The sequence below is a fragment of the Loxodonta africana genome, chromosome 13, assembly GCF_030014295.1.
Source record: "Loxodonta africana isolate mLoxAfr1 chromosome 13, mLoxAfr1.hap2, whole genome shotgun sequence".
Lineage (NCBI taxonomy): Eukaryota > Metazoa > Chordata > Mammalia > Proboscidea > Elephantidae > Loxodonta > Loxodonta africana.
Window position 1 is genome coordinate 40,346,097 of NC_087354.1, and position 24,561 is coordinate 40,370,657.

Consider the following 24,561-nt stretch of genomic DNA (forward strand, 5'->3'; position numbering starts at 1 on the left):
TCAACTCATCCCCTCTGTGTCTTCACGTCCCATCTGCTCCAAGGCTACACAGTCTTTGCTCAGCCCAAATCCTGGGCTCAGCCTCAAGCCCCCAAAACACACACCGAGTTCCCACAGACTCGCTGCCTATTCAGACATGTATCCTGTGGTCCCCAACAGGCCAGCCCTCCTCCTGCCTTCCCCGTAGTCTCCAAGGTGGCTGGTGAGGGGCAGCCCTGCCTCTGGCCAGCAGAGGCTCTCCTAGCTCAGCGTGGCCCAATCCCGATAACAGTCTCCTAAATTAAACAATAAACAAGAAGTTGTAGATTTTCCTGACGCTGCAATTCCTGATCAATCCCCACAGCAAACAAAAGGAAGAGAGACAACCTGAGGTCCACTTCCTGTTTCCAAACGGAACCTCGAGCCTAAGCCAGGAGGACCTACCCTGAGGAACTCCAGCTGCAGCCACCTGCCCAGTTCTGTGTGGCTAGACCACCCGTGTCCCCCTCCACACACATACACATCACCCCCTCTTGTCTTGTCCCAGTCTCAGGCCAGCCTTCTAGAACCCACCCCGTCCTCCCCTCTCCTTTTCCGCCGTGAGACCTTGTGCAGGCCAGGTCACCTCTGAGGCCTCAGTTTGCTCATGTGTCAGCATTCTCATCTCTCAAGGATACAATGAAAAGAAAAATAGACCACTTGAGGTAAGACAGAAATTTTCCCTTATTTTTAGAGATACATGCTGAAGTATTAGAGGTGAAATGTCATAATGTGTATAATCTACTCCCAAACAGAATGGGAGAAAAATGTAGAACAGAACTCAAATTCACGAAAAAAGACCAGACTTACTGGTCTGACAGAGACTGGAGGAACCCTCGAAACTATGGCCCCTGCACACTCTGCTAACTCTGAACTGAAACCATTCCCGAAGTCCACTTTTCAGACAAAGATTAGACAGGACTATGAGACAAAAAATAATACACGTGAGGAATGTGCTTCTTAGTTCAATCAAATATACAAACCCAAATGGGCAACTGCTGTCCGAAAGCAAGACAAGAAGGCAGGAAGGGACAGAAACTGGACGAATAGACACCGGGAACCCAGGGTGCAAAGGGGGAGCATGCTGTCACATTGTGGGGATTTCAATCAATGTCACAAAACAATATGTGTACAAACTTTTGAATCAGAAATTAACTTGAGCTGTAAACTTTGACCAAAAGCACAATTAAAAAAAAAAATACTTCAGAGAAAAATAAAGATAAAGCAAAATGGGGCAAAACGTCAACAGCTGTTCAGTCTAGGTGAGGGGTATACGGGAGTTTCCCTGTACTAGCCTCTCTACCTTTCTGTATGTTTGAAAATGTTCCTAACAAAAAGTTAAAAAAAAAAAGCAAAACAAAAAAACAAACACCCACCACATGAGCCAGAAGCCCAACAAACAACACCCTGTGCTCCCGGAGTGCCTGAAAGGCAACTGGGTCCCTTAAGTAGGTTAAACAGCCCTCCTGCCATCTCCTTTATGTGGTTTCCCTACAAATTGCTTTTTCCTAAATTCCGCTGAGCCCGGACTCCACAGTTAGAAGCCTGAGCACATTCAGAAGCCAGACAGCGTTTTATTGAGGCAATTACTGTCTTCTGAACACTCCCCTCCCACCCTGTCCTCTCTGCAGAGCAGCCCTGGACTGGGAATTAAGACACTGCTGCCACCCATGAGTGGTCATCCACCCTCTCTGACCCTCAGGATGTCCCCAACCTTTAAGCAGAAATGAGTCAGTGACTATCCAGCCATCTTATTCAAAGGCAAAGTGTTACCCCATGATGGAGACCAAAAGCCCCATTTAACAGATGGGAAAGCTGAGACCCAGAGCCAAGAAAGACTGGAAGTAAAAGAAGGAAGATGAGGACCAGGGGAAGGTGGGGGTGAGTAAAAGCCCCCCAGCTGCCTCAATCCCTCCTCTCCCCAACTCTCTATTGCAACCCTGACATTTCAGATCAGAGAGAGGGTGGTCTGCACCTCCTTTTCTCTGTTCTTGTTTATCGAGCTTCCTGGTTAGGAATAAACGGCCATGACTGCAGTCTCCCAGCCAGGCCCAGCTAACCCATACCCCCGCTGGCCAGACCTGCCTCCGCCAATCAATAACGGAAGAGTTATCAGTACCCCCAAATAATCAATCGCTAATTGCCGAATGCCATGCAATTCATCAGAGAGAATTATGTGTGGCCAGTGACTGGGCACCCCCGCCCAGTGCAGCCTCCAGGGTGGGAAGGGCTGTGTCTGTGATGAGCACCTCAGCAGAAAAGCTGCCCATCACTTCTCCAATGGATATCCTGGGTCCAGCCAGCATCTTCAGGCCCAAGGGGCCACTCTGGAGAGCAGCAGCAGAGGCCACAGAGGCCCCGAGGGCAGCACTGCAAGCCCTGGTCAGCCCATCTGGCCTCAGGCCCCTGGACGTACCAGGTGCCCAGGATGGATAAGCCCAGTCCATGCCACCAAGGTGCTCCCAGGTCGTGAAGAGAGACAAATCGCCACATGACAACGTGTCACAGGCCTTGCACACAGTAGATGCGCAATAAATGTTTGCTAAATGTAAAGCACATAAACTGGCTCGGGGTTCTGAGGAAGGAATTAGGGTGACCAGGAGGGGATTTTTTTAAATATGGCGTTTGGGTTGGGTCTTGAAAAATGGGTGGGATCTACATGGGCAGAGGTGGGGAAGGGAATCTCAGGAGCGAAAGCCACAGCAAGTGTCCAGTGAAGAGTGAGTGGTACTTGGTGAGAGCTAGGGTGCACAAGGAGTACTGGTGGGAGGTGGTTGTTTCGCAGGGTCCATTGTGCCGGGACACCAGCCTGGAGGCCACAGAGAGCCCCAGAAGGGTGTAGAGCCGGAGTGTGACAGCCAGGGTGTGCTTAAGAAGGCAGTGTGAAAAACTATGGAATCCACAGCTACCGCCAGGCTGCACACCCCAGGAAGGCAGGAGCTGGGTCTTATTCATCTGTCCCCATAGCACCCAGCACAGCTGGGCCCCGAGGAAGCACCCCAACAAGTGAATCACTGGATGACTGTACCAAAACCAAACTGGTTGCCATCCAGTTGATTCCGACTCATAGCGACCCTATAGGGCAGATTAGAACTGTCCCATAGGGTTTCCATGGAGCAGCTGGTGGATTTGAACTGCCAGCCTTTTGGTTAGCAGCCAAGCTCTTAACCACTGCACCACCAGGGCTCCCTGGGTAACTATAGGATCATCAAATTGTAGGAGAGGGGACTCCTGGAATGTTCACCATGGAATAGCACATTTTTACTCATCCCTCCTGTATATATAAAAAGACATTATAGTAGAGCCTCAAAAACAGCTTCGTGAGACAGGCAAGAGGATAACTATCTCCCATTTACTAAAAGGGAAACAGAGGCTCAAAGAGAAACAGTGACACAGGTCACAGAGCAGGTCAGCACCCTCCCCACTCCAGATCCTGCCTCAGGATGGGGTTATACCTCTCACTCCTCTCTGGCCTCTCCCGCCCCCAAGGAGCCCACCCAGTCTGACGTATCCACTTCTTGGGCTGGGGCAGATGGAGAAACCCTGTACGAAGTGCAACCCCATGGGCATTACCCCCAACACACCGACCCTAGCTGGGATCGGCTGCTTGTCGCCATGACAACCTCTCCCCCCTGCAAAGGGGTTAGGCCCTGGGGCACAGGCCTTGCTGAAACAGACCTGCTTCTCCCCAGTCTCCACCCCAGGAGTTTGGGAAGCCTAATCACAGAGCCCTGATGGTGCCGTGGTTAAAAGCTTGGTTGCTAACCCAAAGGTCGGCAGTTGGAATCCACCAGCTGCCCCTTGGAAAGTCTATGGGGCTATTCTACTCTGTCCTACAGGTGTCTACATGAGACAGAATCGCCTCATGTCAACGGGTTTGGGTTTTATTTTATTTTGAACCAGGGAGCAAGAGGACTGGATTAAAGTCCAGAGACAGGGTCAAGCCTGATTCTGCCATCATCTTGCTGTGTGACTTCTGGACAATCACACCCCCCACTCTGGGCCTCAGTTTTCTCATCTGTAAGGGGGGACAATGATCTCTGCCCACTTTATAGAACTGCCATGAGAACTAAACAAGGAAGGAAGGTAAAAACTTATGGAAATTATAAAGCAAACTTTGCCCTGGAAAGTACTAATAAAGCTCCTCTTTACTTCAGTTGGAAACCCTGGTGGCATAGTGGTTAAGAGCTACGGCTGCTAACCTAAAGGTCGGCAGTTCAAATTTACCAGGCGCTCCTTGGAAACTCTATGGGGCAGTTCTACTCTGTCCTATAGGGTCACTATGAGTCAGAATCAACTCAACGGCAACATATTTGGTTTTGGTTTTTTTACTTTGGTCTGGACACTGAAACTCCAGCAAGACTCACTTTCCTCTCCCCACAGAGGGCAAAAACAGGAGCTAACATTTACTGAAACACTAGAAGAAATACAACCAGAATGCTCCCCAGAAGCAAGGATGGCGAGACTTTATCTTGCTTTTTTTGGACACTTCATCAGGAAAGACCAACCACTAGAAAAGGACATCATGTTTGGTAGAGGGTCATCGAAAACAAGGGAAACCTTCAATGAGATGGATTGACACAGTAGCCTCAATAATGGGCTCAAACATATCAAAAATCACGAAGATGGCGCAGGACGGGAAACATTTCGTTCTGTTATACACAAGGTGTCCATGAGTTGGAGCGGACTCAACACCCACTCACAACAACAGAGTGCACGCTTTACATGTATTATTTCAGATTGCCCTAATGGTACTCCTATAAGGTACAGATGAGGAAACTGAGGCTCAGAAAAGTGAGGCGACTTGCCTAAGCTCACCAGGCTCAGATTCAAACCCTGGTTCATCGGACATAAAAGCCCAGGTCCTTTTGATCACACCAGGCTGCTTCAAGGAGCCCATCTCCACGCCCCAATCTCAGTGCTACAGGCTCAGCACTCAGGGCGAGGCTCCATGGCCCACACTCCACTGATGCCCAAAATCCTGGTATCAGAGGCACCATGCCACCACCCCATGGCCAGTGGACCCACAGAGTCATCAGAGTGAGATTGGGTCATGTAGGGGGCAGAGGAGTGGCTGGCACAGCTGGTCTTGAGCTAACTGGATCAGTCTTGGGCATGGAGCCGCCTGTCCAGCTGTCCTGGCATATGGGTGCTGGAACTGGGCCACCTGCCAAGGCCCAACCTCCATTTCCAAGCCAACCTGGACACCGAGGTTCCATTTTGGCCCCCTCCTGCCCTGGCCCTGGTGGTTTGCGGTACCCACATGGATCCAGAAGGCCAGGGTGGCAGCAGCTATTCCTTCTCCAGCGGCCGGCACCTCCCCTGACGTGGCCATATGGCCCCATATGCTCCCTGACAGCTGGACTGCCGAAGCAACTGCCTGAGGGCATCCTCTGCAGAGGCCTGAGGCCCTGGCCGTCCCACCCACCCTGCTTAGGAGGCCACAGGCACTGCCAGGAAAACCCCAGGCTGGAGGGCCACTCTGCCTCCCTTGTGCTTTATGACCTTGTGCTAGTCACCACCCACCTCCTAGATTATAAACTTCCACCCAAACCCACTCTAGTAATCCAAGGAGACAAACGAACATGTCCATTGTACAGACATAGAAACTGAGGCCCAAGAGAGGCAGAAGTTTGTGTACCCTCGGGGTACACAATGGCAGAGCCAGTATTAGAGGCTGCATCTTAGGATTCCAGGATACCTGCCACCTTTGTATGCCCAGGGGGTGGGACTGATGGTCACCAAGGCCCCACCCAAGTCTGATGGCCAAGGCTTCCCCATTCAGCTCCCGATACAGGCCAAATCTCCCCATCCTCCATTGGGTGGGGAACCACGGTGTCACTCACGCCCTTGGTTTTCCTGTCCCTGCTGTTGCCTCACCACCAGCCTGAATTACTGCAGCAGCCCCAGGACCACCTTCCTCCCTCTGGCTCCCACGGCCAAGCCTTCCCAAGACCACCAGAGGGAGCAGTTTAAATTGCAAATCTGATTGCGTCCCTCCAGAACTTCAACCCTTCGACCCCTGAATATGGAATCAGCCCACACTCCACAGTCGGGCACTCAAGATCCTCCTCCGTCCTGTGCCAACCTGCTTCATGCCTGCTGTGCCTGTGTGAACTACTCCATTGCAAGCACGTTCCAACCCGTGCCAGTGCTTCCCACCTCCATGCTTTGCTAGCGCTGGGCCCTTAGTCTGGAAAACCCCTTGCTCCTTCACGTTCGCCATTCATTCATGCAGCCAAGAAATGTTTACTGAGCATCACCAACCAAGGGCCAGAAACATCTCGGCAGGTCAAAATCCCACCAGGCCTTTCTGTCCATCTGAAATGAGCCCCACCACCGCTAGCCCAAGGGCTCTGATCCCTCCCCTTCTAGGTGAGTCTGTGCAGTTGCCCAGCCCACTCAGCCTCCGGCATGGATGTGTGGGTCTAAGTTTGTCTCCCCTTTCGGAGCCCCTCCAGTGAGGGGCACTGGCCTCAGTCATCTTGGGATCCCCAGCACTCAGTCCAGGCTTCAAACCAGGAGATGCCCCCAAATGTAGATTGAGCCCCAAGTATAGGATTTCAGGCAGTGGGAAGCAAGGGCCTCGGGGTGGTCCTGAGGAGGGGTTATCTGGGTCCCAGAAGCACAGAGAAGAGATGTCTTCTAGGCTTCCACTTGAGATGGGGAGGGTGTCCCCCAGACTCTCCAAAAATAGGACTGAACGGTTGGGGGCACTTTCCCCCACTGGAGTCACCCTGAGGTCCAGCCCCCACCCAACAATCAGGAAATTAAGGGGCCACACTAGGCACTGCCCCTTTCAGTCAGGAGGTTTGAGGGGGTGGTGTCTGTCTCCCTAGAGGGAGTTGCCTGGGGGGCTGGATGTACTTGGCTGGAATTTTCACCCCTGGCATCAAGGACTAGAAGACAAAGATATGCCGGCTCTCCCTGCCCCAGGGCTCTACAGTGGGGGGGCAGCCAGAGAGGCTGGGGTTCGAGTAGGCCTTGGTGGTGAGGGTGGGGCCAAGTCCCCTGGCAGGGGCTTGCTGGAACCACGATTAGGAAGGGGGTGGGAGGAAGGGGAGGGAGAGAGAGAGAGGAAAATGACAGAAGCAGATAGAGGAAAGGAGCCTGAGAAAGACCAAGCTGGTGAGAGGACAGAGAGAAGGGGGGAGAGAGAGGCTGCCAAAAAGCTGAGGGAGTAACCACCAGCATTCGGCAGGCCCAGTCCCACCCTGTCCCCACGAGACAACTTGGTTGCTCCTGGGCAACAGCTCTCACCCTCTCACCCTGGGAGCCTCCAAGGGCCTGAGTGGCCCCAGGGATGAGTCCCGGCTGCCACTGGGCCTGAGGGGTCATAGGGGCCTGCCCAGGCCTAACAGCTGCTCTGCCCTCCTCCTATGCCTCAGGTGGACCTCCTAGTGAGGAAGTGTCCCACTAGCCACCAGATACCCTCCCCCAAACACACATTTCGGCCTCCATGGGGAACCCAGTCCCAGGGAGGTGAGCTCTGTGGCCTACCAAGGGGCTCCAGGATGGAGGCTTCAGGTGAGTGGGAAGGATTCCAGGGCCCAAACAAGAGGACAGGCTTGGGGGGAGTGGGGCAGAACTCCACTGACCCCCAGGATAATGCCAACATCTGAGAACCATGCTGAGGATTACAAGTAAGGTTTCTAAACCGTCAAGCAGAATACAGACCCTGGCCCCAAATCCAGCAGGCACAAGGTTAACCAGGCTGGGGTCAAGAGGTCCCATGGGGTCAAGTCATGGACAAGTCAGCACCTTTGCTAAGTCTCCTCAGACTGAAAGCAGCTGCCCCCCTGCCCACCTCCCTGCTCCTCTGGGGAGGTTATCAATCATAGGCAGCAGCAGGCTCCCAAATCCCTGGCTGGCCCTGCTGCCAGGCTGGGGTACCCTCCTTGTTCCCTTACATCTCGCCAAGGATCAGGGTCAGAGGACGCCTTCACAGTAGAAAAGGGCTAGCCTGGGACTCAGAAGACTGGAGTTTTCCTATCTCTGCCTCACTGTGTGGCCTCAGGCAAGTGACTTCACTCTCTGAACCTTGATATCTTCCTCTGTGAAATGGAGAGGAAGTGTGTCATGGCCCTGCATTGTTACACGGTGCCTGAGAGATCCCAGCGGAATAACGGATGTAGATGTAAGGTCTAAGCCTGAAAGCTGGTCAGACACAGATATAACCATGCCCCTGAGACCCAGGTAGGTAGATACTGCTGGACCAGCCACCACATCCCAACACCCAGCACCTAGACTTCAGACAACATTTCTAACCCAACAGGCTAATAAGCTATAAGGCCAGGCAAGGGGGCACATGGACAGGGGCTGCTGGGGAACCCAGTGCGTCCATCCCCGGGGAAGCCCAGGCTGGAAGGAGGGAATCAGAAGCAATCAGAGAAGCTTCCTAAAGGAGAAAGAAACTGCCCCCAGACGCTGGGAGGATTTGGCTACCGGGAGGGGTCTGCAGCGGGGCCTGACCTCATACTCTTGACCCTCTCACTTCTGGGGACACAAGGTTCTCCCCCTCTCAAGGAGCACCATCCTCGACCACATCTCCCAGTCCTACCTCCTACAGTATGTGCTGGGTTGGCATTTGAGGGGTGGGAGTCCCTGCGGCAACCAGCACAGGCCCTAAATGAGTGAGGAGACTCAAGAAGGGAGGGGGAGGGGTGCACAGGTACAATCTCATCACACGGAAGTACGAAGGGGCATGGCTCCAAACAGGGTTTAGGGCACCAGACCCGCGGGTCTAGAGGCGCCCTTCTCACCCCCAGCCTCCTGGGAGCTCCTGGGGGGCCATACACCTTGCGGGGCAGTTTCCTTCTTCAGGCTTCCAGTCCCACGAAGCAAAAAGAGCGGGGACACACACACAGAGACACACGGGCACGTCTCCGTACTCCCTCCCCTCAATGCCCCAAGTCCTCGCAGCCCCCAGCCCTGGGAGCTGTCGCCACACAGTCCCGCCTGACCCTGGCGGGGTCGCAGAAGGCTGGCGCCCAGAGCGGCTCCAGGGCGGCGCCGCGGGGAGTGGACGGGTGCCCAGCAGAGCTGGCGGCTGCGCTGGTGGGGTCGTGAAGGCACACCCCTCCACCCGCCCGGCGGTCCAGCCCGCGCCCCGCCCCATTCCTCTCTCCCTTGCTCTCTTAAGGAAAGAAAGGCCGGAGTTCCACCGTTAAAAAGCCCTCACCCCCCCGCCCCCGCCCGGCCCATCGCGCCCGGGAGCTCCACGAAGTTGCTCTAAGTCGTCGGGGTCTTGTCGGCAGACGAAGGTTAGGCGGGGCCGCGCGACGGGCGGGAGCGTGGGCACGGTCTGGAGTGCTGGGCTCGCCCCCCAGCTCCGCGCGTGCACGCCCCAACACCCCACCCCCACCCGCTGCCCCCGAGGCTCCCGCCCAATCAGAGGCCGCGCGCGCGCGCGGCGCCGCCAACGGTTAGACACCCCGGCTCCCCGGCCTGCGCCCCCACCGCCCCGACCCCGCTGCAGAGTCCCTGCCTGGCCACACTCACCTCCCGGGGCGCGCCATTAGCGCGCGGCTCGGCTCCTGGCCTGCATCTCCTGGTTCGCTCCGCTCCGGTTCCCGCTCCGGCTTGGGTTCTCGCTCTGCAGGGCTTGGCTCCGAGATGGTGGCAAAGGCGGCGTGCGAGGCAGGGAGGGCGTGTGCGTGTGTGTGTATGTGTGTGTGAGAGAAAGAGAGAGCGCGTCGTGTGCGTGTGCGCGGAAGGGCCCCGCACTCCCCCGCGGGCCCCGCTACTGCTCTCCACGCTGCGATGCCAGCAGAATCCCTAACGCGCGCTCCCACCCGCCCGGACGCACACACGCGCACACTCAGGCGCGCACACAGCCCCACGATCGCACACCCGACTCTCGCCCTCCTGGGGTGCTCACAAAGGTTCCCCACCCCGGGGTCTGTGGAGTCAACCTGCGCCCCCGCCCAGGCCGGCCCCGCCTCAGGTCCCCTGCCGCCCCGGGACAGGCCCCCGCGGGCGCCCCCGCTCCTTCACCATACCCGGCCGCGCGCTCCGAACCCGAGCCCCGGAGCCCGACTCTGGCTTCCGGCGCTACGGCTCGGAGGCGCCGACTCCCTCCTCCTCCTCCCCTGCGCCGCCGCCAGCAGCCGCGTGTTTTCTCACTCCTTTCTCTCCCGATTTTTTGTCACTGCCTCTCTGTACCTCCACTCCTTTCTCTCACCTGCCCCTCGGCCCCTGCCCTCGGTCTCTCCCGCTGTCTCTCGGTTTGTCTTTCAGCCGCCCTCTCCCGCGCTCCCTCTTCCCCACCGCCCTGCGCTGCCTCTCACATTCTCCGCATTACATTGGGTGCCGCCCAGCGCTCGCGGGACCCAGGGTTCGAGAGCGGAATGGGAGACTAGGGGACCCGCCGTGCCCCGGACCCGCCGCCCCCTCTGCTCTCCCCTCGCTCCGCGGTTCCTCGCTCCGGCCTGGCGGGCGGCGACGTCCCGCGCTAGCCTCGGCTGCTGCTGACAGCTCCCATCTCGCCTGAGCTTAAAGGGATAGCGCACCGGGCTCAACCTGCCCCACCCGGGGGCGCCGGGGACCGCAGCTTTGCCGCGGGGGAACAGTCCGGGGCGGTGGCGCAGCCGGGGCCGTGCGGGCGGCCCCAAGTCCGCTGCCGCTGAACCCGGCCCTCCGGGGCTGGAGGTGAGTCAAGGAGGACAGTCGGAAGCTGTCCAAACCACGCCACCCAGGGGGCGCTCAGCGCTTGCTGGCTACCCTAGCCTAGGGCCAGTCTGGGGGTGTGCGGCAATGTAGGCTGGGCGCCCAGGACTGCGGGGCCGGGAGGAGAAGGGATCAGGAAGCAGCTGTCCGGATCTGAGCCGTGGGCGAGAGCAGGGGTGAGAGGACAGGACCCACAGGGTGGCCTCTTGCTCCTGCTTTGTGATCGTGGACAAGTGCCTACCCCTCTCTGGCCCTCAGTTTACCCTTCCTTGAAATACATCAACTTCCATCATCCCTGGGACCGTGCCCAGATACAGTATTAGTTAGATCTTTCCAGAAGGCGAGTCCCAAGACAGGCCCTCAGCCCCCAGAATCCCATCCCCCTCCCTACCTCTGAGGCTGCACTCCTGCCACCACCACCCCAGGCCTGGTCTGCCCCCGCCTACTCCTAAGACCTTGTTTCTCCAGCCTCACCGGGGGAACCAGGAAACAAGGCAAAGTTGAACGGTTCAGGGTCTACCGGGCACACACAGCACTCTACAGTTCACAGAACACTTTCATGTCCATCAAACTCCTGGTCAGCCTGTTCCTGGACAGGCCTGGGGCATGAGCATTTCATGTTCAGGACACTTCACCCTTACTCCCACCCCAAACAGGCCCTTGCTTCTCAACCTCGGCAAAGGGCTGCATTTTGTCCATTTGTTCACTAAGCATCTATTATGTGCCCCATCTTGTGCTAGGTACTGGGACACAGATGATTCAGACACCTACCTTTCTTCAGAAAAGCAGGTATGATGGAGCTGTTGGGGATGGGGAGGTTCAGGAAAGCTTCCTGGAGGAGGTGACATTCAATCTGGGTATTGAAGGATGAGTAGGAGTTAGCCAGTCAGGGAAAAAAAAGAAAGGGCATCCAGTGCCAAGGGAAGAACACTTACAAAGACCTGGAAGTGGGAAATAGTAAACATTAGGGAATCTTGAGAAGAGGCAGTAAGAACTTTGAAGTTTTGACTTTGTTCTGGGGCAGCAGGCGGAGGGTCCCACTTGGCAAATCCAGGCAAAATTGCCCTCCCCATCTTTTAGCCATCACGGAGGCACAGCCAAGGATTTCCCAAACCCAGCAGATTTTGCGGGAGGCATCCTCTTCCTCCAGTCCTCCTCTCATCCTCCTCTCCTTTAAGCCCAGTCCCAACCTCTGCTCCCATCTCTGCAGCCAGATGCAACACAGCCTCCCCCTGGCGTCCAGAGCCGGGACTGAGAAAAGCCCAGGCTGTGTGGTGTCCAAGATGTTGAGTCCCGAAAGGCCCAGGCTCCTTTGCCCACCCAGCATCAAGGTGCCCTGCAAAGACCCCCAAACTTTGGTGTCAGGCAGACCCAGATACCATTTCCAGGTTCAGTGTTCTCTTCTGTACAATGAAAATAAAATATTTAGCCAACAATGTGGTCGGTGAAGAATTAACAAAAAATAATGCACAAGAATGGTCCAGCACAGAGTAGACAGTCACCAAATGTCTGCTTCCTTCCCAACCCTTGACCTTTGACCTTGTGGCCCATCCCAAATGCCCTTATTTCTCCCATTTTCCCTTCTTCCCTGGCCATTTTCCTTCTGCCTTCCTACCAGACTTCCCAGGCACCTCAAGGGAGATGAGCTTACGGCTGTTGCCTGCTCTGGCTCAGCACACCTCCTGAGGAGTCTTCCCAGGGCTTCTAGGTGGGCCCTAGGGAAGCCAAACAGAGACAAACAGCCTTCCCCTAGAGCCCCTGACATCAAAGCAGAGCAGTCTGCATCTTTATCCATTTCTCCATTCATGTCTCCTGTTCTAGAAGCCATATAGCCTCTGCATCTGTGCTTGGAACTTGTGCCCCCAGCTTTGCTATGTGACCGCAGGTAGGTGGCACACTCTCTCAGAGCCATAACTTCCTGCCTAAGTATGGGGTGATAAACTTAGGTCTAGGTTATTTTTCTCAGCAGGTCCAAGCCTTGGTGCTCCAGCCAGGAGTTTTGCACAAACGCAGGCAGGTACAGAGGCCTCTGTGGGATCCCCTTGTGTCCTGCCCTTGTGCTGGTGGCCAGGGGCTGTTGCCATCTCTGCCTCCCAGCAGACTTCACAGAGAGGCATGGCATGAATAATGAATGGGTCCACTCAGAGAAAGAATCACTCTCCACTGCCAGAGCAGCAGCAGCTGGGGACTGAAGCCTGGAGGCCAGGGCAGCTCCAGGAAGGAGCTCCTCCACCGGGAGCTGGGGGCTGGCTGCTTCCCACCACAGAGAAGGTAGGGTAGGCTGAGTCAGTGCCCTCTGCAGATGCCTACCCAGGGCCCCTCTGCTATTTCCAGCCATCTCCAAAATCCAGTGGGGGAGACCTTGGCAGTGTCCCAGATACAGTCACCAAGCCAGGTCCAGCCCAAGGCTGAGAGAGTGGCCCACGTGGAGTCCCAAGGAGCAGTGAGCATTTTCCGTCCACCTTCTCTACCAACCCCCTAGTTTCCTGGGTCAGGCTGAGAAATGCCCCACTCAGCCAGCCTGTCTCCTTGATGTCTCAAAACACATTCGACACCCCCCACATCCAAGCCTTTCCTACCCTGTCCCCACTACCTCTTGGCTTCCACATAACTCATCCACCTTTCAAGTTCTGTCCCTAAGAAGCCTTCCTCACCTACTCCCTGCCCACCCCATTCTCTCTCCTCCTCTTTACTGTTAGCCGACTGTGTGCCTAGAGCTTTTTGTTCATTTGCCCATCCTTACACTAATCCTGGTGTTATCATTCCCATTTCAGAGAGGAGGAAACTGAGGCTCAGTGTAGTGATGCTGGGATGTGAACTGAGAGCCACTGTTCTTCATTCTCTCCATGAACATTATTGAGCACCTCCTCCTTGCCAGGCACCATGCCAGGTGTGGGGGGTACACATCAGAGATCTTAGGGCCTAGAGAAGGGGACAGACGGAAATCAAATCATCATGCAAAGATGAGACTGGTGCCATGAAGATGTCTGTATGGAGGCTGATCTGGGGAGTCAGGGGAGGTTTCCTGCAGGATGTGACATTTAACCTAGTGCTAGAAGGTTGAGTAGAATCAACTGAGAGGAGCAGGGGCTCCAGAGGGAAAGAATAGCATGTGCAAAGGCCCAGTGGTGAGAGGAAGGAGCTTGAGGAGAGGGAATTGGAGTTGGAGCTGCAGGTGAGGTGGGACCAAAGAGCACGGTCTAGTGGGCCTTGCAAGAAGTTGGATCTTTAGCCCGGTGGCTCTGGGATGGCCCTTGGAGGTTTGAAGCAGAGGATGGTGCCCCCACTGCCCCTCCAGCTGCTCCCCAGCCTGCTGCACAGCACCATGCAGCCAGGGCCCACTTGTGTACTTCTCCTGATGCCCAGTCCTGGCACAAGGTGACCAAAGTGGCAGCATGGTGAGGGGTCAAGGGACCTTGGCTCGGCCTGCACTGAGACCCTAGCTGGATGACCTTGGGCAGTACCTGCCCCTCCCTGCCCCCATAATTATAAAGTCAAGGCTGAAACGATCATCTCCTGATATCTCTGGCTGAGCCTGGGTCATAGCCTGTAACAAGGAAATGGAGAAGATACAACAGTCAATATGACCCCACCAGAGCCAGATTCCAAGGCCTAGAGTTCTGTAGGGTGGTAAGGGGGCTGCCTGGAGCTGGCCTCGACCTAGTGCCTCTCACATCCCTTCTCTACCGCTGAGCCCTCCCCAAACAGGGCATGCCAAGAACCTTCCTCTTCCTCCCCCAACTTCACTACCCCCTCACCGTCTACTCCCCATTAGCCCGCTGACTGCATCAGATCCTGTGAGTCCCGCTGGGGCCTGTAAAAGCTGAGTTGGATCCCTGGACCTTTGGCTTTTCCATCTATGAAAGGGTGTAACTCTTTACTCCTTCTGCTTCCCCAGGCAAGAGGGTGAAGGACACTGGAATTCTTGTTATAACCACAAGCTGCTCTTCTCCCTTGTCAAGCACCCTCCTGGAACCCCAAAGTCGTCCCACAGAAGGGCAGCAGACACACCAGTTGACCTCATAAAACTTCCCCCTGGAAAGTCTAAGCCAGTTGGCCCTCTCCAACAACTCAGCACACCTCCCCAATAATGACGACATCACCCTCACAGGGGCCAGTGGGCAGAGACGGGCTTATGGGCCCCATTTATAGATGGGAAACTGAGGCTCCAGAGAGAAGGGGCTGGCCCCAACCACCACAACAAGCCCTCCTGCCTCGATTCATCCCAGACTGAAGCCTGCCTGGGGTGGGAGTACCACCAGGAAGCAGGACTCAGCGGGGTGCCACCTCCCCTCCCCTGGTGCTCCTATTGGTGTCCAGAAAGTGGCTGGAGGTGGAACCACTCCCAGCTGCACTGCACTCCGTCTCATGGGAGGCTTTTTTCTCACCTCCAAATGGCAATTGCCACTTCTGAGCCTGCCTTGTCTTTTTAAAAGCCTGTCCTAAGGAGGCTGCCATGGCCCGAAGGTGCTGTCCCCAGGTCAGCAGGGGGCCCTGAGCTCATGAAGCAGCTTGTTGAGAGGGCCCAGGTCAACCCACACTTCTGTCGAATCAGGCTTTTCTAGAATAATCACCATTGCCTGTAACAGGGAAAGTGCTTGGCTGGCCACAAAACTCTCGTGTGTGCCTTCTCAGTGAAGGCTCCCTTAAAAGAAAACTGAGGCATGGGGTTATAGTCAGTATGAGTACTGGGACCTGTAGTCCAGCACAGTCACAGGACAGGGGGGTCAGGAAAGGGTGGTGCTAGGGGACAGCAGGAGTGGTGGGTGTCAGAGATCTGGGCAGAGAGGAGACCCTGTTGAGTCCTGAGAAGTGGGATTAAGCTGCCATTTGGAGAGGCCATGGGGTGGGGGGTGGGGGTTGGAGGTCAGGGACAGACCTGCCATTCAACTACTATTCACCAAGGGTGTGCTCTGAGCCAGGCCCAGTAGGGCCCTGTCCCCAGGGAACTCACAGGCTGTGGGCTAACAGGCGCACAGACAGCCATGTCCACAGAGGAAGGCTGAGGTTCCAAGTTCTCGAGTGGGCACCACGTCTGGGTGGGGGCTTGGAGGCAGGCGGGGTCGCAGAACTGAGATTGGGAGCCCGTGGAGACAGGCTCTGAGCCTCAGAGGAGAGGGGGGAGTCTGGGGCATTCATCTGTGCAGGCAGCAGCCAAATCTGGCTATCCCAAGGCCGGGGGGATGGCTGCTCTTGGAGGACACATGGGGAGGAAGGCCCTGGGGGAGGGGGCATGACTGGGTCTGGCTCGCCTCTGGATCTTCAGCACCCACCAGCCCAGGCCTGCCCACTTCAGGGGTTCAGGGAGCATGTGCCAGCCACGTGGATGATGCAAGGATGCAAGGAAAGGAGGGAGGGAGGGAGAGAGAGAGACTGCAGCAGCAAGGACAGAAATATGAGAAAGCCCCCTAGCTATTGAGGGAGTGGTAGGTTAGCAGGTGAGATGCACTGGGTTGGGGGGCGGGGGACAGGACAGGGGTCAGGGCCAGGAGAATGTTGGACTTTGAAGGTTTTAAGGGGAGAGATATGATCAGATCCAAATTTGTGGACACTCCCTCCAGCTCCTATGGGGAGGATGGGTTGGAGGGGGTGAAACTGGAGCCAGAACCTGAGGAGGAGGCTGTTGGGGGCACCCAGGTGAGAAAGGTGGGGGTGGAGCAGAGGGAGTCCAAGTGACAGGCACTTCCGAATAGAAGACTCAGGAGTGGTGAGGGTCTGGAGGTGAGGGCAGAAATGGAGGAGACCCCAAGGTCTCTTACTGTGTGCCGACTCCCTGCCAAGCTTCACAACCTTGTTCCAGGTATCCCTGACAACAGCCTTCCTCAATTGTCTGTAGTGTGCTGTGGACACCACAGTGCACTGCCCAGATCCTCCTTCAGGCTGAAGCCCTCCTCTCCCTGATGCTGGGACTGTTGAGGCTGAGAGGCCCTGGTTGACTCTCTCTCCCTTGGCCTCTCCAAGGCCTTGCCCCCTCCAAGGCCTTGCCCCTTCCAGGGGCAGCATGCATCGAAGTGTGCATTGTCAAAACAGAGCAGAAAGGCCTGGACCTCTTGTCCCAACTCAGGACAACCCTACAGGAACATTGCAGAGGCAGAGCTCCCCAAGGGCTCAGCTAAGGCCTTTGTTGTGGAAGCATGGCAGCCCAACTTCTCCCTCTGCCCCACCCTGGTTCCCTCACTTTCCCACAGGTGTCCATCCCAATAAGCCTGCTGCATGCTGGTCTCCCTCAGAGTCTGCTTCCCAGGAACAGACCTGCCATGCACTCATATTACCATCCCCACTGTATGTATAAAGAAATTGAGACTCAGATGTTAAGCGACTTGCCCAAGATTGCACAGCTGATAAGCGGCAGGGTCAGAGCCTGGCTAGGGTAAGAGGAAGCCAGGGCTCCTGGCTGATTGGGGCAGGGTTGGGGTGTGAGATCATCCCCCTGGAGGAGGCTAGACCAGCCCCCAGGCACAGGAACCAGGAGGGACTTATTTTGGCTGATCCCCTCTCCCTATTCCACAGGCAGGGAAACTGAGGTCAGAGAAGGAACAAGACTTGTCAGGCTCACGGTATCTGTTAATGATAGCCCCAGGAATATTCCCTAGGGTCTGCAACCCAGCCTAGCATGGGCCTTTCCTTTGGAGTAGAATGATGCTCTTTTTCTGCCTGCCCCCCTTTTCAAGCCCAGCACCAGGGTACAGGGGCTGGGACCTGGCTGGGTGACCTTGATCCTGTTTCTCAAGTCTGGAGTAAGGACCCTGAGGTTCCCCCAGGCCTGTCGCAGCAAACCCTGGGCATGAGGCTGGGCCACGCTGGGCTGAGTGGGCAGGTAGGCGTCTGACTGTTACAGCAGAGCAAACAGACGGAAAAGAAATCAATTTCAGTGTTTGATTAATTTTAATTTTTAATTTGCATTGAGGGTAATGCACCCCATTTGATGCTGCGCACTCACTGTGAGCGGCTGGCGTCCACCGTTGCTGCCACCACCGCAGCCCAGTATGCCCAGCAACTTCCTGCCCTGCTGCCAGGTGAGCCAGTGCCCTGCTGGCAGACTGGCCTGCTACAAATCTGGGAGGAAGGATCTCCCTCCAGGGTCCTCAGCTCCTGCTCTGGGGAGATACATCTGATAAATCCCCTCGGTGTGAAATGGGAGGAGCCAAAGACGTGCCTCCCCAGGGGAGGAGCCCAATTGAGCGAGGCTTACTCCAAAGTCAGGGGGCACTAATGGGCTCTCAGGCATGAAGCAGGCCAGTTTGGGGGGTAAGAGGAATTCTGGGTGCACCTCAGCACACAGATGCTAAATAGTTACCCAGACCACCTACATCCAAAGATAACCCTATACCTAGAATCAGCTCTGTCTTAAAACTGGGACATTCCCAGGTCTTGTGTACTGTGACTTCAAGAGACAGAGTTCTGCTCTCTCTTTGCTTAGCTGGAATTTGACTGTGAATGGGGTGGGGAAAGTTGGTCTGAATTGGGAGAGACAGTCCACCCCACTCTCTGGCTCCTGGCCCTCTCCTCTGCCCCAGCCAGGTCCCACACCCTGAGAGCAGTATCTTGTGGGGTTGAGAACAAGGGCCCTGGAGTGAGGCAGACTTGGCTGCAATACTGACTCTGCTACTTATTAGCTGTGTAACCTTGGGCAAGTGACATAACCTTGCTGAGCACGACCTTCAAAGACCCACCCAACTATGCTTCTTTCCTGCCCCCAATACCCCCCTCCACATCACCCTCTGTAAATATCTACAGGGCACAATAGATGATGACCTCCTCCAGGAAGACCTCCTTGATTAAGTTTTCCTTTCTTCCAATCCCCAACATTTCTGACTGCTGGCCCCACTCTGAGCACAAATCCTATCTGACCCCTCCCTGGCCCCAGTGGCCTAACTGGTTGCCCTGCACACTTTGTGTGGGGTGGCATGTCTTTGAAGCAGACATCCCTGGTCCCAGCTCAGCTCCATGCTTACTGCTTAGACACATCTCTTAAGCACCTCACATCAATGGATCCAAAAGGGGAAATTGTCATCTCTCCCCAAACCCACTCCTGCCTCTTTCTCTTCCCCATCTCAGTAGACAATACTCCAGTCCAACACTTGCCCAAGCTAGAGAGCTAGGATCCATGCCAGGCTCCTCCCTCTGCCTCATCCCCACATCCTGTCTCCCCCAGATCCTCTGTCCCCAGCCTTCACACGCCCTCTGATGGGGCAGGCAGAGGGAGGAGGGGGATTCCCTGTAGTACTTGCTCCATCCTGTGGTAGGACTGGAGAGCCCTCAGAGAGCAGCCAGTCCCACCCTTCCATTTTACAGACGAGGACTGAGGCCCAAAAAGGGACAAGAACATGCCCTGGGCCCCATGGGGAGTTGTCCATAGTAGAACTAGACTGAGCATCCAGGACACCTAGGTGGACATTTCCGGGAGGTCATGGTCAAGGTCAGGGCCTATGACAGTGGCAAAAGGGAACCCAGGTCTCCTAAAGCTCCAGCCCACTTCCCCCCACACCCCAGGCCCGGAGAGGCTGCAGAGGAGGAGTGAGGGGCTGAAGCTGTGCTCAAACTCCTGGGCAGAATGAATAACTCACTGGTAAGAGTTCACTAAAACCAGACATCACTTCATGGTGACTCCACACCCAACCCTTAGAAGTCCCACTTGGGAGTGGCCACAGGAGCAGGAGAGAAGGGAGCTTAGCCATAATTGGAGCCAGTGGTCCCCTCTTGGAGCCCTGGTGGTACAGTGTTAAAAACTCAGCTGCTAACCAAAAGGTGTGCAGTTCAAATCCACCAGCCCCTCCTTGGGAACCATTTGGGGCAGTTCTACTCTGTCCTATAGGGTCACCATGAATTGGAATCGACTCAACAGCAACAGGTTTAGTTTTGATTTGGTTGGTCCCCTCTCACAGTGCCTGAAATTCCAGCATTGTGCCTGGCTCAAATGCAAGTTCATGCATTCCCTGCATTCCCGGATAGAAGCTGGGAGAGCTGCATACACAAGGGAGAAGGGACATGAAGAGGAGTTATCCAGGCCAGGAGCCTTGCAAGGGGAACCCAGAGGGACGGGGCACTGTGCTAAGTACTTCCTCAGCTTTAGCTCAATTTTTCCGCCCTCTGGTTCCAAGGCTTAGTCCTTGAGGCTCAAGTATCACCCCACCTTACTGGCCTCCATTTCCTCTCCTGTAAATTAAAATTAGTAATAATAGCTACCATCTAGAGGCTGCTGAGGAGTTCTTGGGCGGCACAGATGGTTAACACACTCAGCTGCTAAACAAAGCGTTGAAGGTTCAAGTCCACCCAGAGGTACCTCCGAAGAAAGACCCTGGTGATCTACTTCAGAGAAAGCAACCCTTGAAAATCCTATAGAGCCCAGTTCTACTTTGACACACATGGAATTGCCATGAGTAATAACTGACTCACCAGCAACTGGTTAAAGGCTGCTGCATGATTAAACATAAGGTATGTAAAGTGCTTCCTATATTGCTAGACAGGAAGTATATGCTAATTAAATGCTAATTATAAATGAGATAACCCATATAATAAGGCCTAGAACCCTCTCAGTTCATGCTTGTTAAATCTGAGCTGCTAATAAGGTGGCGTAGTGGTTAAGAGTTCAGCTGCTAACCAAAAGGTCAGCAGTTTGAATTCACCAGGCGCTCCTCAGAAACCCTGTGGGGCAGTTCTACTCTGTCCTCTAAGGTTGCTGTGAGTCGGAATCTACTCGATGGGAACGGGTTTGGTTTTGGTTTAATAAGGTAAATCCTTCACTACCTGCTCCTGGAGGGGCCAGAGCTGGCTATGGAGAGGGGCACCTGACCAGGGCTAAGGGACAAAGGAATTGTCTAGAAATCCAAAGCATTGATGTTAAGACAAGGCAGAGAAAAGTGGTAAGGCCATGAGAAACGGGCACAGAGGAGGGAAAGGACTTTCTCTAGGTCACACACAGAATTTTTCTGGGCTGAGAGTTGAGGCACAGGCTTCAGAGCCAGACCACTTGGGTTTGAATCTCTGCTATGTAACCTTTGGCCCCTTACTTAACTTCTCTGAGCTTCAGTTCTTCAAGAGATAATAAAACTTACCCTCTTGTCTTTTAAAAGCCTCTCTCCATAAGGTTTGCACCTGGGTGGGCCAGCTCTGAAGGACCCTGAGTCCCTGGAATGGACGGAGCCTGGGAGTTAAGGAGAAGGAGCAAGAAATCCACCCTCTGGGAGGGAGTGGGGAGTGGCAGAGACCCAGAGTGAGACAGGGACATTAGGAAAACAGCCACCACTACGCAGTGCTTACCACATGTGCTCAGGCTTTGCCTACATCCTCTCATTTAATCCTCTGAGCAATCTCCTCTGAGGGTACAGTTATACCTGTTCACAGATGAGGAAGCAGGGACTCCAAGAGGCTAAGAATGACTTGCCAAGGTCATATGCCTGTAAGCTGGAGAGCCGAGATTTCAACCTGGGTCTTTTTGGCTCTAAAGACCACACTTGGAACCACTACAAAGAAGACAGAAGTAGGGAGGAAGCTGGCACCAGGATCCAGCCTCTCTTCAGGGTCCCAGAGCCCCTGGCCCAGGGCAGAAAGCCTCCCAGCTCCCAAACCAACATTTTCTCAGACAGCCTTGCAGACAATCCATCAGTTTACAAGCCCAGGGAACATCTGCCACTTCCCAGCCTTTGATCCTGGAGCAAGACCACGGCTACCGTGGGGAGAATCTAGCAATCATCAGTATTCCTCGCCTTGCCTTACAGAACTGGGCAAAAAACACTTGAATTTTTTTTTTTTTAATTACACTTTACAATACTAATTACATGCCAACCACTATTCTAAGTGCTTTATGTGTATTATGTTTAATTTCCACAACACTATGAACTAGGTGTTTTATTATCCCCATTTTATAGTTGAGGAAACTGAGACATAGAGGAGTTAAGTAATACACCCAAGATTGCACAGCCTGGGAGTAGCAGAGCCAAGATTCAAACCCAGGCAGCGAGGTTGCAAAGGCTGTGATCAAAACTATTCACCATTCTGCCTATCAAACAGTCAAGTGCTGTCCCCAAGCCCAGAGCCACCCAAGATGATTTCAGGGGCAGGATTTGATTTACAGACTTCCTATTTGCACACACTTGTTAGAGTACAGAAAGTGAGACACCTGCATATTTGTAGACATGGCACAGAGAAGCAAGCTGTACCACTCTTGCCTTTGCCTCTGTCCAGTAGACACAACTCCAGGACAGTCAATTGGTGGGAGGTGAACATGAGGCCACTGATCCACTGAACAACTTGGGAAAGTTATGTTTCCTCCAGGGCCTCAGGCCCCAGGTCCCATGCATACAATGATTTCTCAGGATGGCCCAGTTCTGAATCCCAGTCTCCTGGTACCACCACCTCCCAGGAGTCTGATGCACTCTCTGGGGTCCTGAAATACCTCTCCTGGCTGTGGGAGAGGATTCTGGAGACCCCAAAGCTGACCTGACGCTCCAGACTCATGCTTGAAATTCAGGCAGGTAAATCAACATTGTGGCCATGGACCATTACCTTAAACGCACACATTTTTGTTGTTAAGTGCCATCAAGTCGATTCTGACTCATAGGGCCCTAGTGTACAATCTAACGAAAACACTTATAGAGGGGCTATTTCTTAGACCGCCTCCCCCGCCAGGGTAATCCTTTTGTGAGGGTCATGAATTAATGCACCTCTCCCCCATCCCTGTCCATGGCTTCTTGCACGTCTGAATTTTCATGTAAAGGACATGTCTCAATGAGATAAGCTGTTCTGTAGCTCTGGACTGGGGCAAGTGCAGGGGGAGGTGGAGGGCCCATTCTCAGCTCTGGCATCTGCAGGTTGGCACCCAAAAGCAGAGCTCATAAAAATCCTGGCCAACAGCTGGACGGACAGCCCTCAGGTCTCAGGGAAAAGAGGCCCTTCACTGGACAGGTAATAGTCCTCAGGCACAGGTCGGGGAAAGGACTTTATCAAGGTCACACACCGTCAGGGAAGAGGCTGGGCTGGACCCAGCTCAGGAGTCAAGGCACAGGCTTCAGAGCCAGACTGCTTGGGTTTGAATCTCTGCTGTGTAACCTTAGGCCCCTTACTTAACCTCTCTGGGCTTCAGTTCTTCAATAGATAATAAAACTTACTTTGTTATATAATTATGAGAATTATCTGAGACACTGTGTGTAAAGTGATAGGATAATGGTGAGTGCTCAGTGGATGCTCCCATTGTCATTAATAATGTAAAGTATTTGAACCAGGGCTTGGCAAACAGTAGGTGCTTAGTAAATATCATCAGCTGCCATCATCACTACCATTATCGTCATCTTACCAAGGCAGCTCCCCTCCTCTGGACAACAATGGGCACCCCCAGCTCATAGTTCCAGGAGGCACATCCAGGGAGAAGACAGTGGTCTCCATTGCTGCATTGGAAAGATCTCCAGGTGATGGTATTGCAGGGAATTGGGAAAGGACCAAAGGGTCCTCCTTTCAGAGGCTGCTCAGACTCCCTCTGGCCTAAAGTTCCCCTCTCAGGCTACCTGGAATATCCTTGTCCCACGTGTGCTTTCAAGTTGAAGCTGGGTAAGGACCTGGGAGGGTCTTCACAGTTCACAGAGCCTTTACCATCCCCCTTTATCTGAGCCTCACCGATCATGGCCCCTTTTTTATGGATATGTAAACTGAGGCTCGGAGGGGGCAGAGCCCTTGGCAAAGCTGGGCCTGAAGCCCTGGTGTCCTGACCCCAGCCCAGGCCTCCTTTTGCTGTCCCAGGATTAGCTCCAGACCCAGGATTGGACTTTTAAAACTCCAAGCTCTTTGGCAGTGAGATGGCAGCCTTCAGCACCTAGCAACGGAGGAGCCAGACACAGTGTGATTGGTCAATATCTTCATAGGCGGGAAGGCGTAAGCTGATTGGTTGGAGACGGTAATAAAAAGGAGAAGCAAGCGGCCATGAAGAAATGAGCCAGTGCAGAGGGAAATGGCAGAGCTGGCTGTCCTCAGAAAGATGTGGGAGGTGGCTCAGAAGTCCCCCAGCCAGGGCAGGCAGAGGCACTCCCATTAGGAGTATTCAGTTTCAGCCACACTCCTGGCAGATCCCAACCTTGGCCATCCCAGGAAGATAGGACCACACCCTCAGTCTGAGCTTGGAGACAGAGTTATTTGCAACAAAGCAAAAGATTCCAGCACTCAGGGGGCTGAGCCTGAATTACCCAGAAAAGCTGTAAACATTCTCTAGGCAGTCCCAATGCTTGTGTCCCCAGGTGAGTTCCTGAAAGGTAGAGAGGGGTTTAGCCACACCTGAGAGAAGCCACAGAGCTCCCAAGCTGGAGGGGCTATTAGAACAATGTAGCCCAGTTACTATTATACAGATGGGGAAACTAAGGCCCAGAGAAGGGCCAGGGCTTGTTCTTGCTCCATCAGGTACTTAGATGCAGAGCTGGGACCAGGACTCAGGTCTACTGACTTCTGCTCTGCCCAGTACTCTTTCCTTTGCCCCACACTAGCCTCCTTCATTAGCCCAGCCCCTGCGCATCTCCAAACCTTTGCACCTGCACCTCGGATACCTTTCCCTCATCTCTACCTGGTAACCCCCACTCTTCATTCAATTTTCATCTCAGGGATCACCTTGTATAGGCTATCTTCTCAGATGCTCTCCTGCTCATCTTTACGCTCCTGTAGCCTCCTGCGCACCATCTATCACAGTTCTGGTCACATTAGACTCTTCCTATTTGTTTACATGTCTTCTCTCCACAAGGCTGTGACCCCACAAAAGCAGAGTGTAGGGGGACCTCACTACCATCAAGAAGAAGAGATGTCCTTTGGATCTAGGGTCCCTGCACTGAGATTATCCTAGACTTAGGAGACAGAGAGAGTTTTAACACTGGAGACTGCAAGACGGCAAGAAGCAGCAGC

The 24,561-nt window shown here is 54.4% G+C and overlaps 1 protein-coding gene across 1 annotated transcript in view; it reads left to right on the forward strand.

The window, feature by feature from the left end:
• The window catches only part of LOC135233036 (collagen, type I, alpha 1a-like), a 126,488-nt gene that overhangs the window by 70,784 nt on the left and 31,143 nt on the right, over positions 1 to 24,561 (forward strand). The window contains exons 5-14 of the mRNA XM_064296144.1: positions 8,932 to 9,075; positions 9,161 to 9,442; positions 9,497 to 9,670; positions 9,987 to 10,131; positions 10,258 to 10,463; positions 10,571 to 10,668; positions 10,780 to 10,862; positions 16,248 to 16,323; positions 17,363 to 17,503; positions 17,633 to 17,702. Of these exons, the coding sequence (XP_064152214.1) occupies positions 8,932 to 9,075; positions 9,161 to 9,442; positions 9,497 to 9,670; positions 9,987 to 10,131; positions 10,258 to 10,463; positions 10,571 to 10,668; positions 10,780 to 10,862; positions 16,248 to 16,323; positions 17,363 to 17,503; positions 17,633 to 17,702 (1,419 nt within the window). The remainder of the gene's footprint in view (positions 1 to 8,931; positions 9,076 to 9,160; positions 9,443 to 9,496; positions 9,671 to 9,986; positions 10,132 to 10,257; positions 10,464 to 10,570; positions 10,669 to 10,779; positions 10,863 to 16,247; positions 16,324 to 17,362; positions 17,504 to 17,632; positions 17,703 to 24,561) is intronic.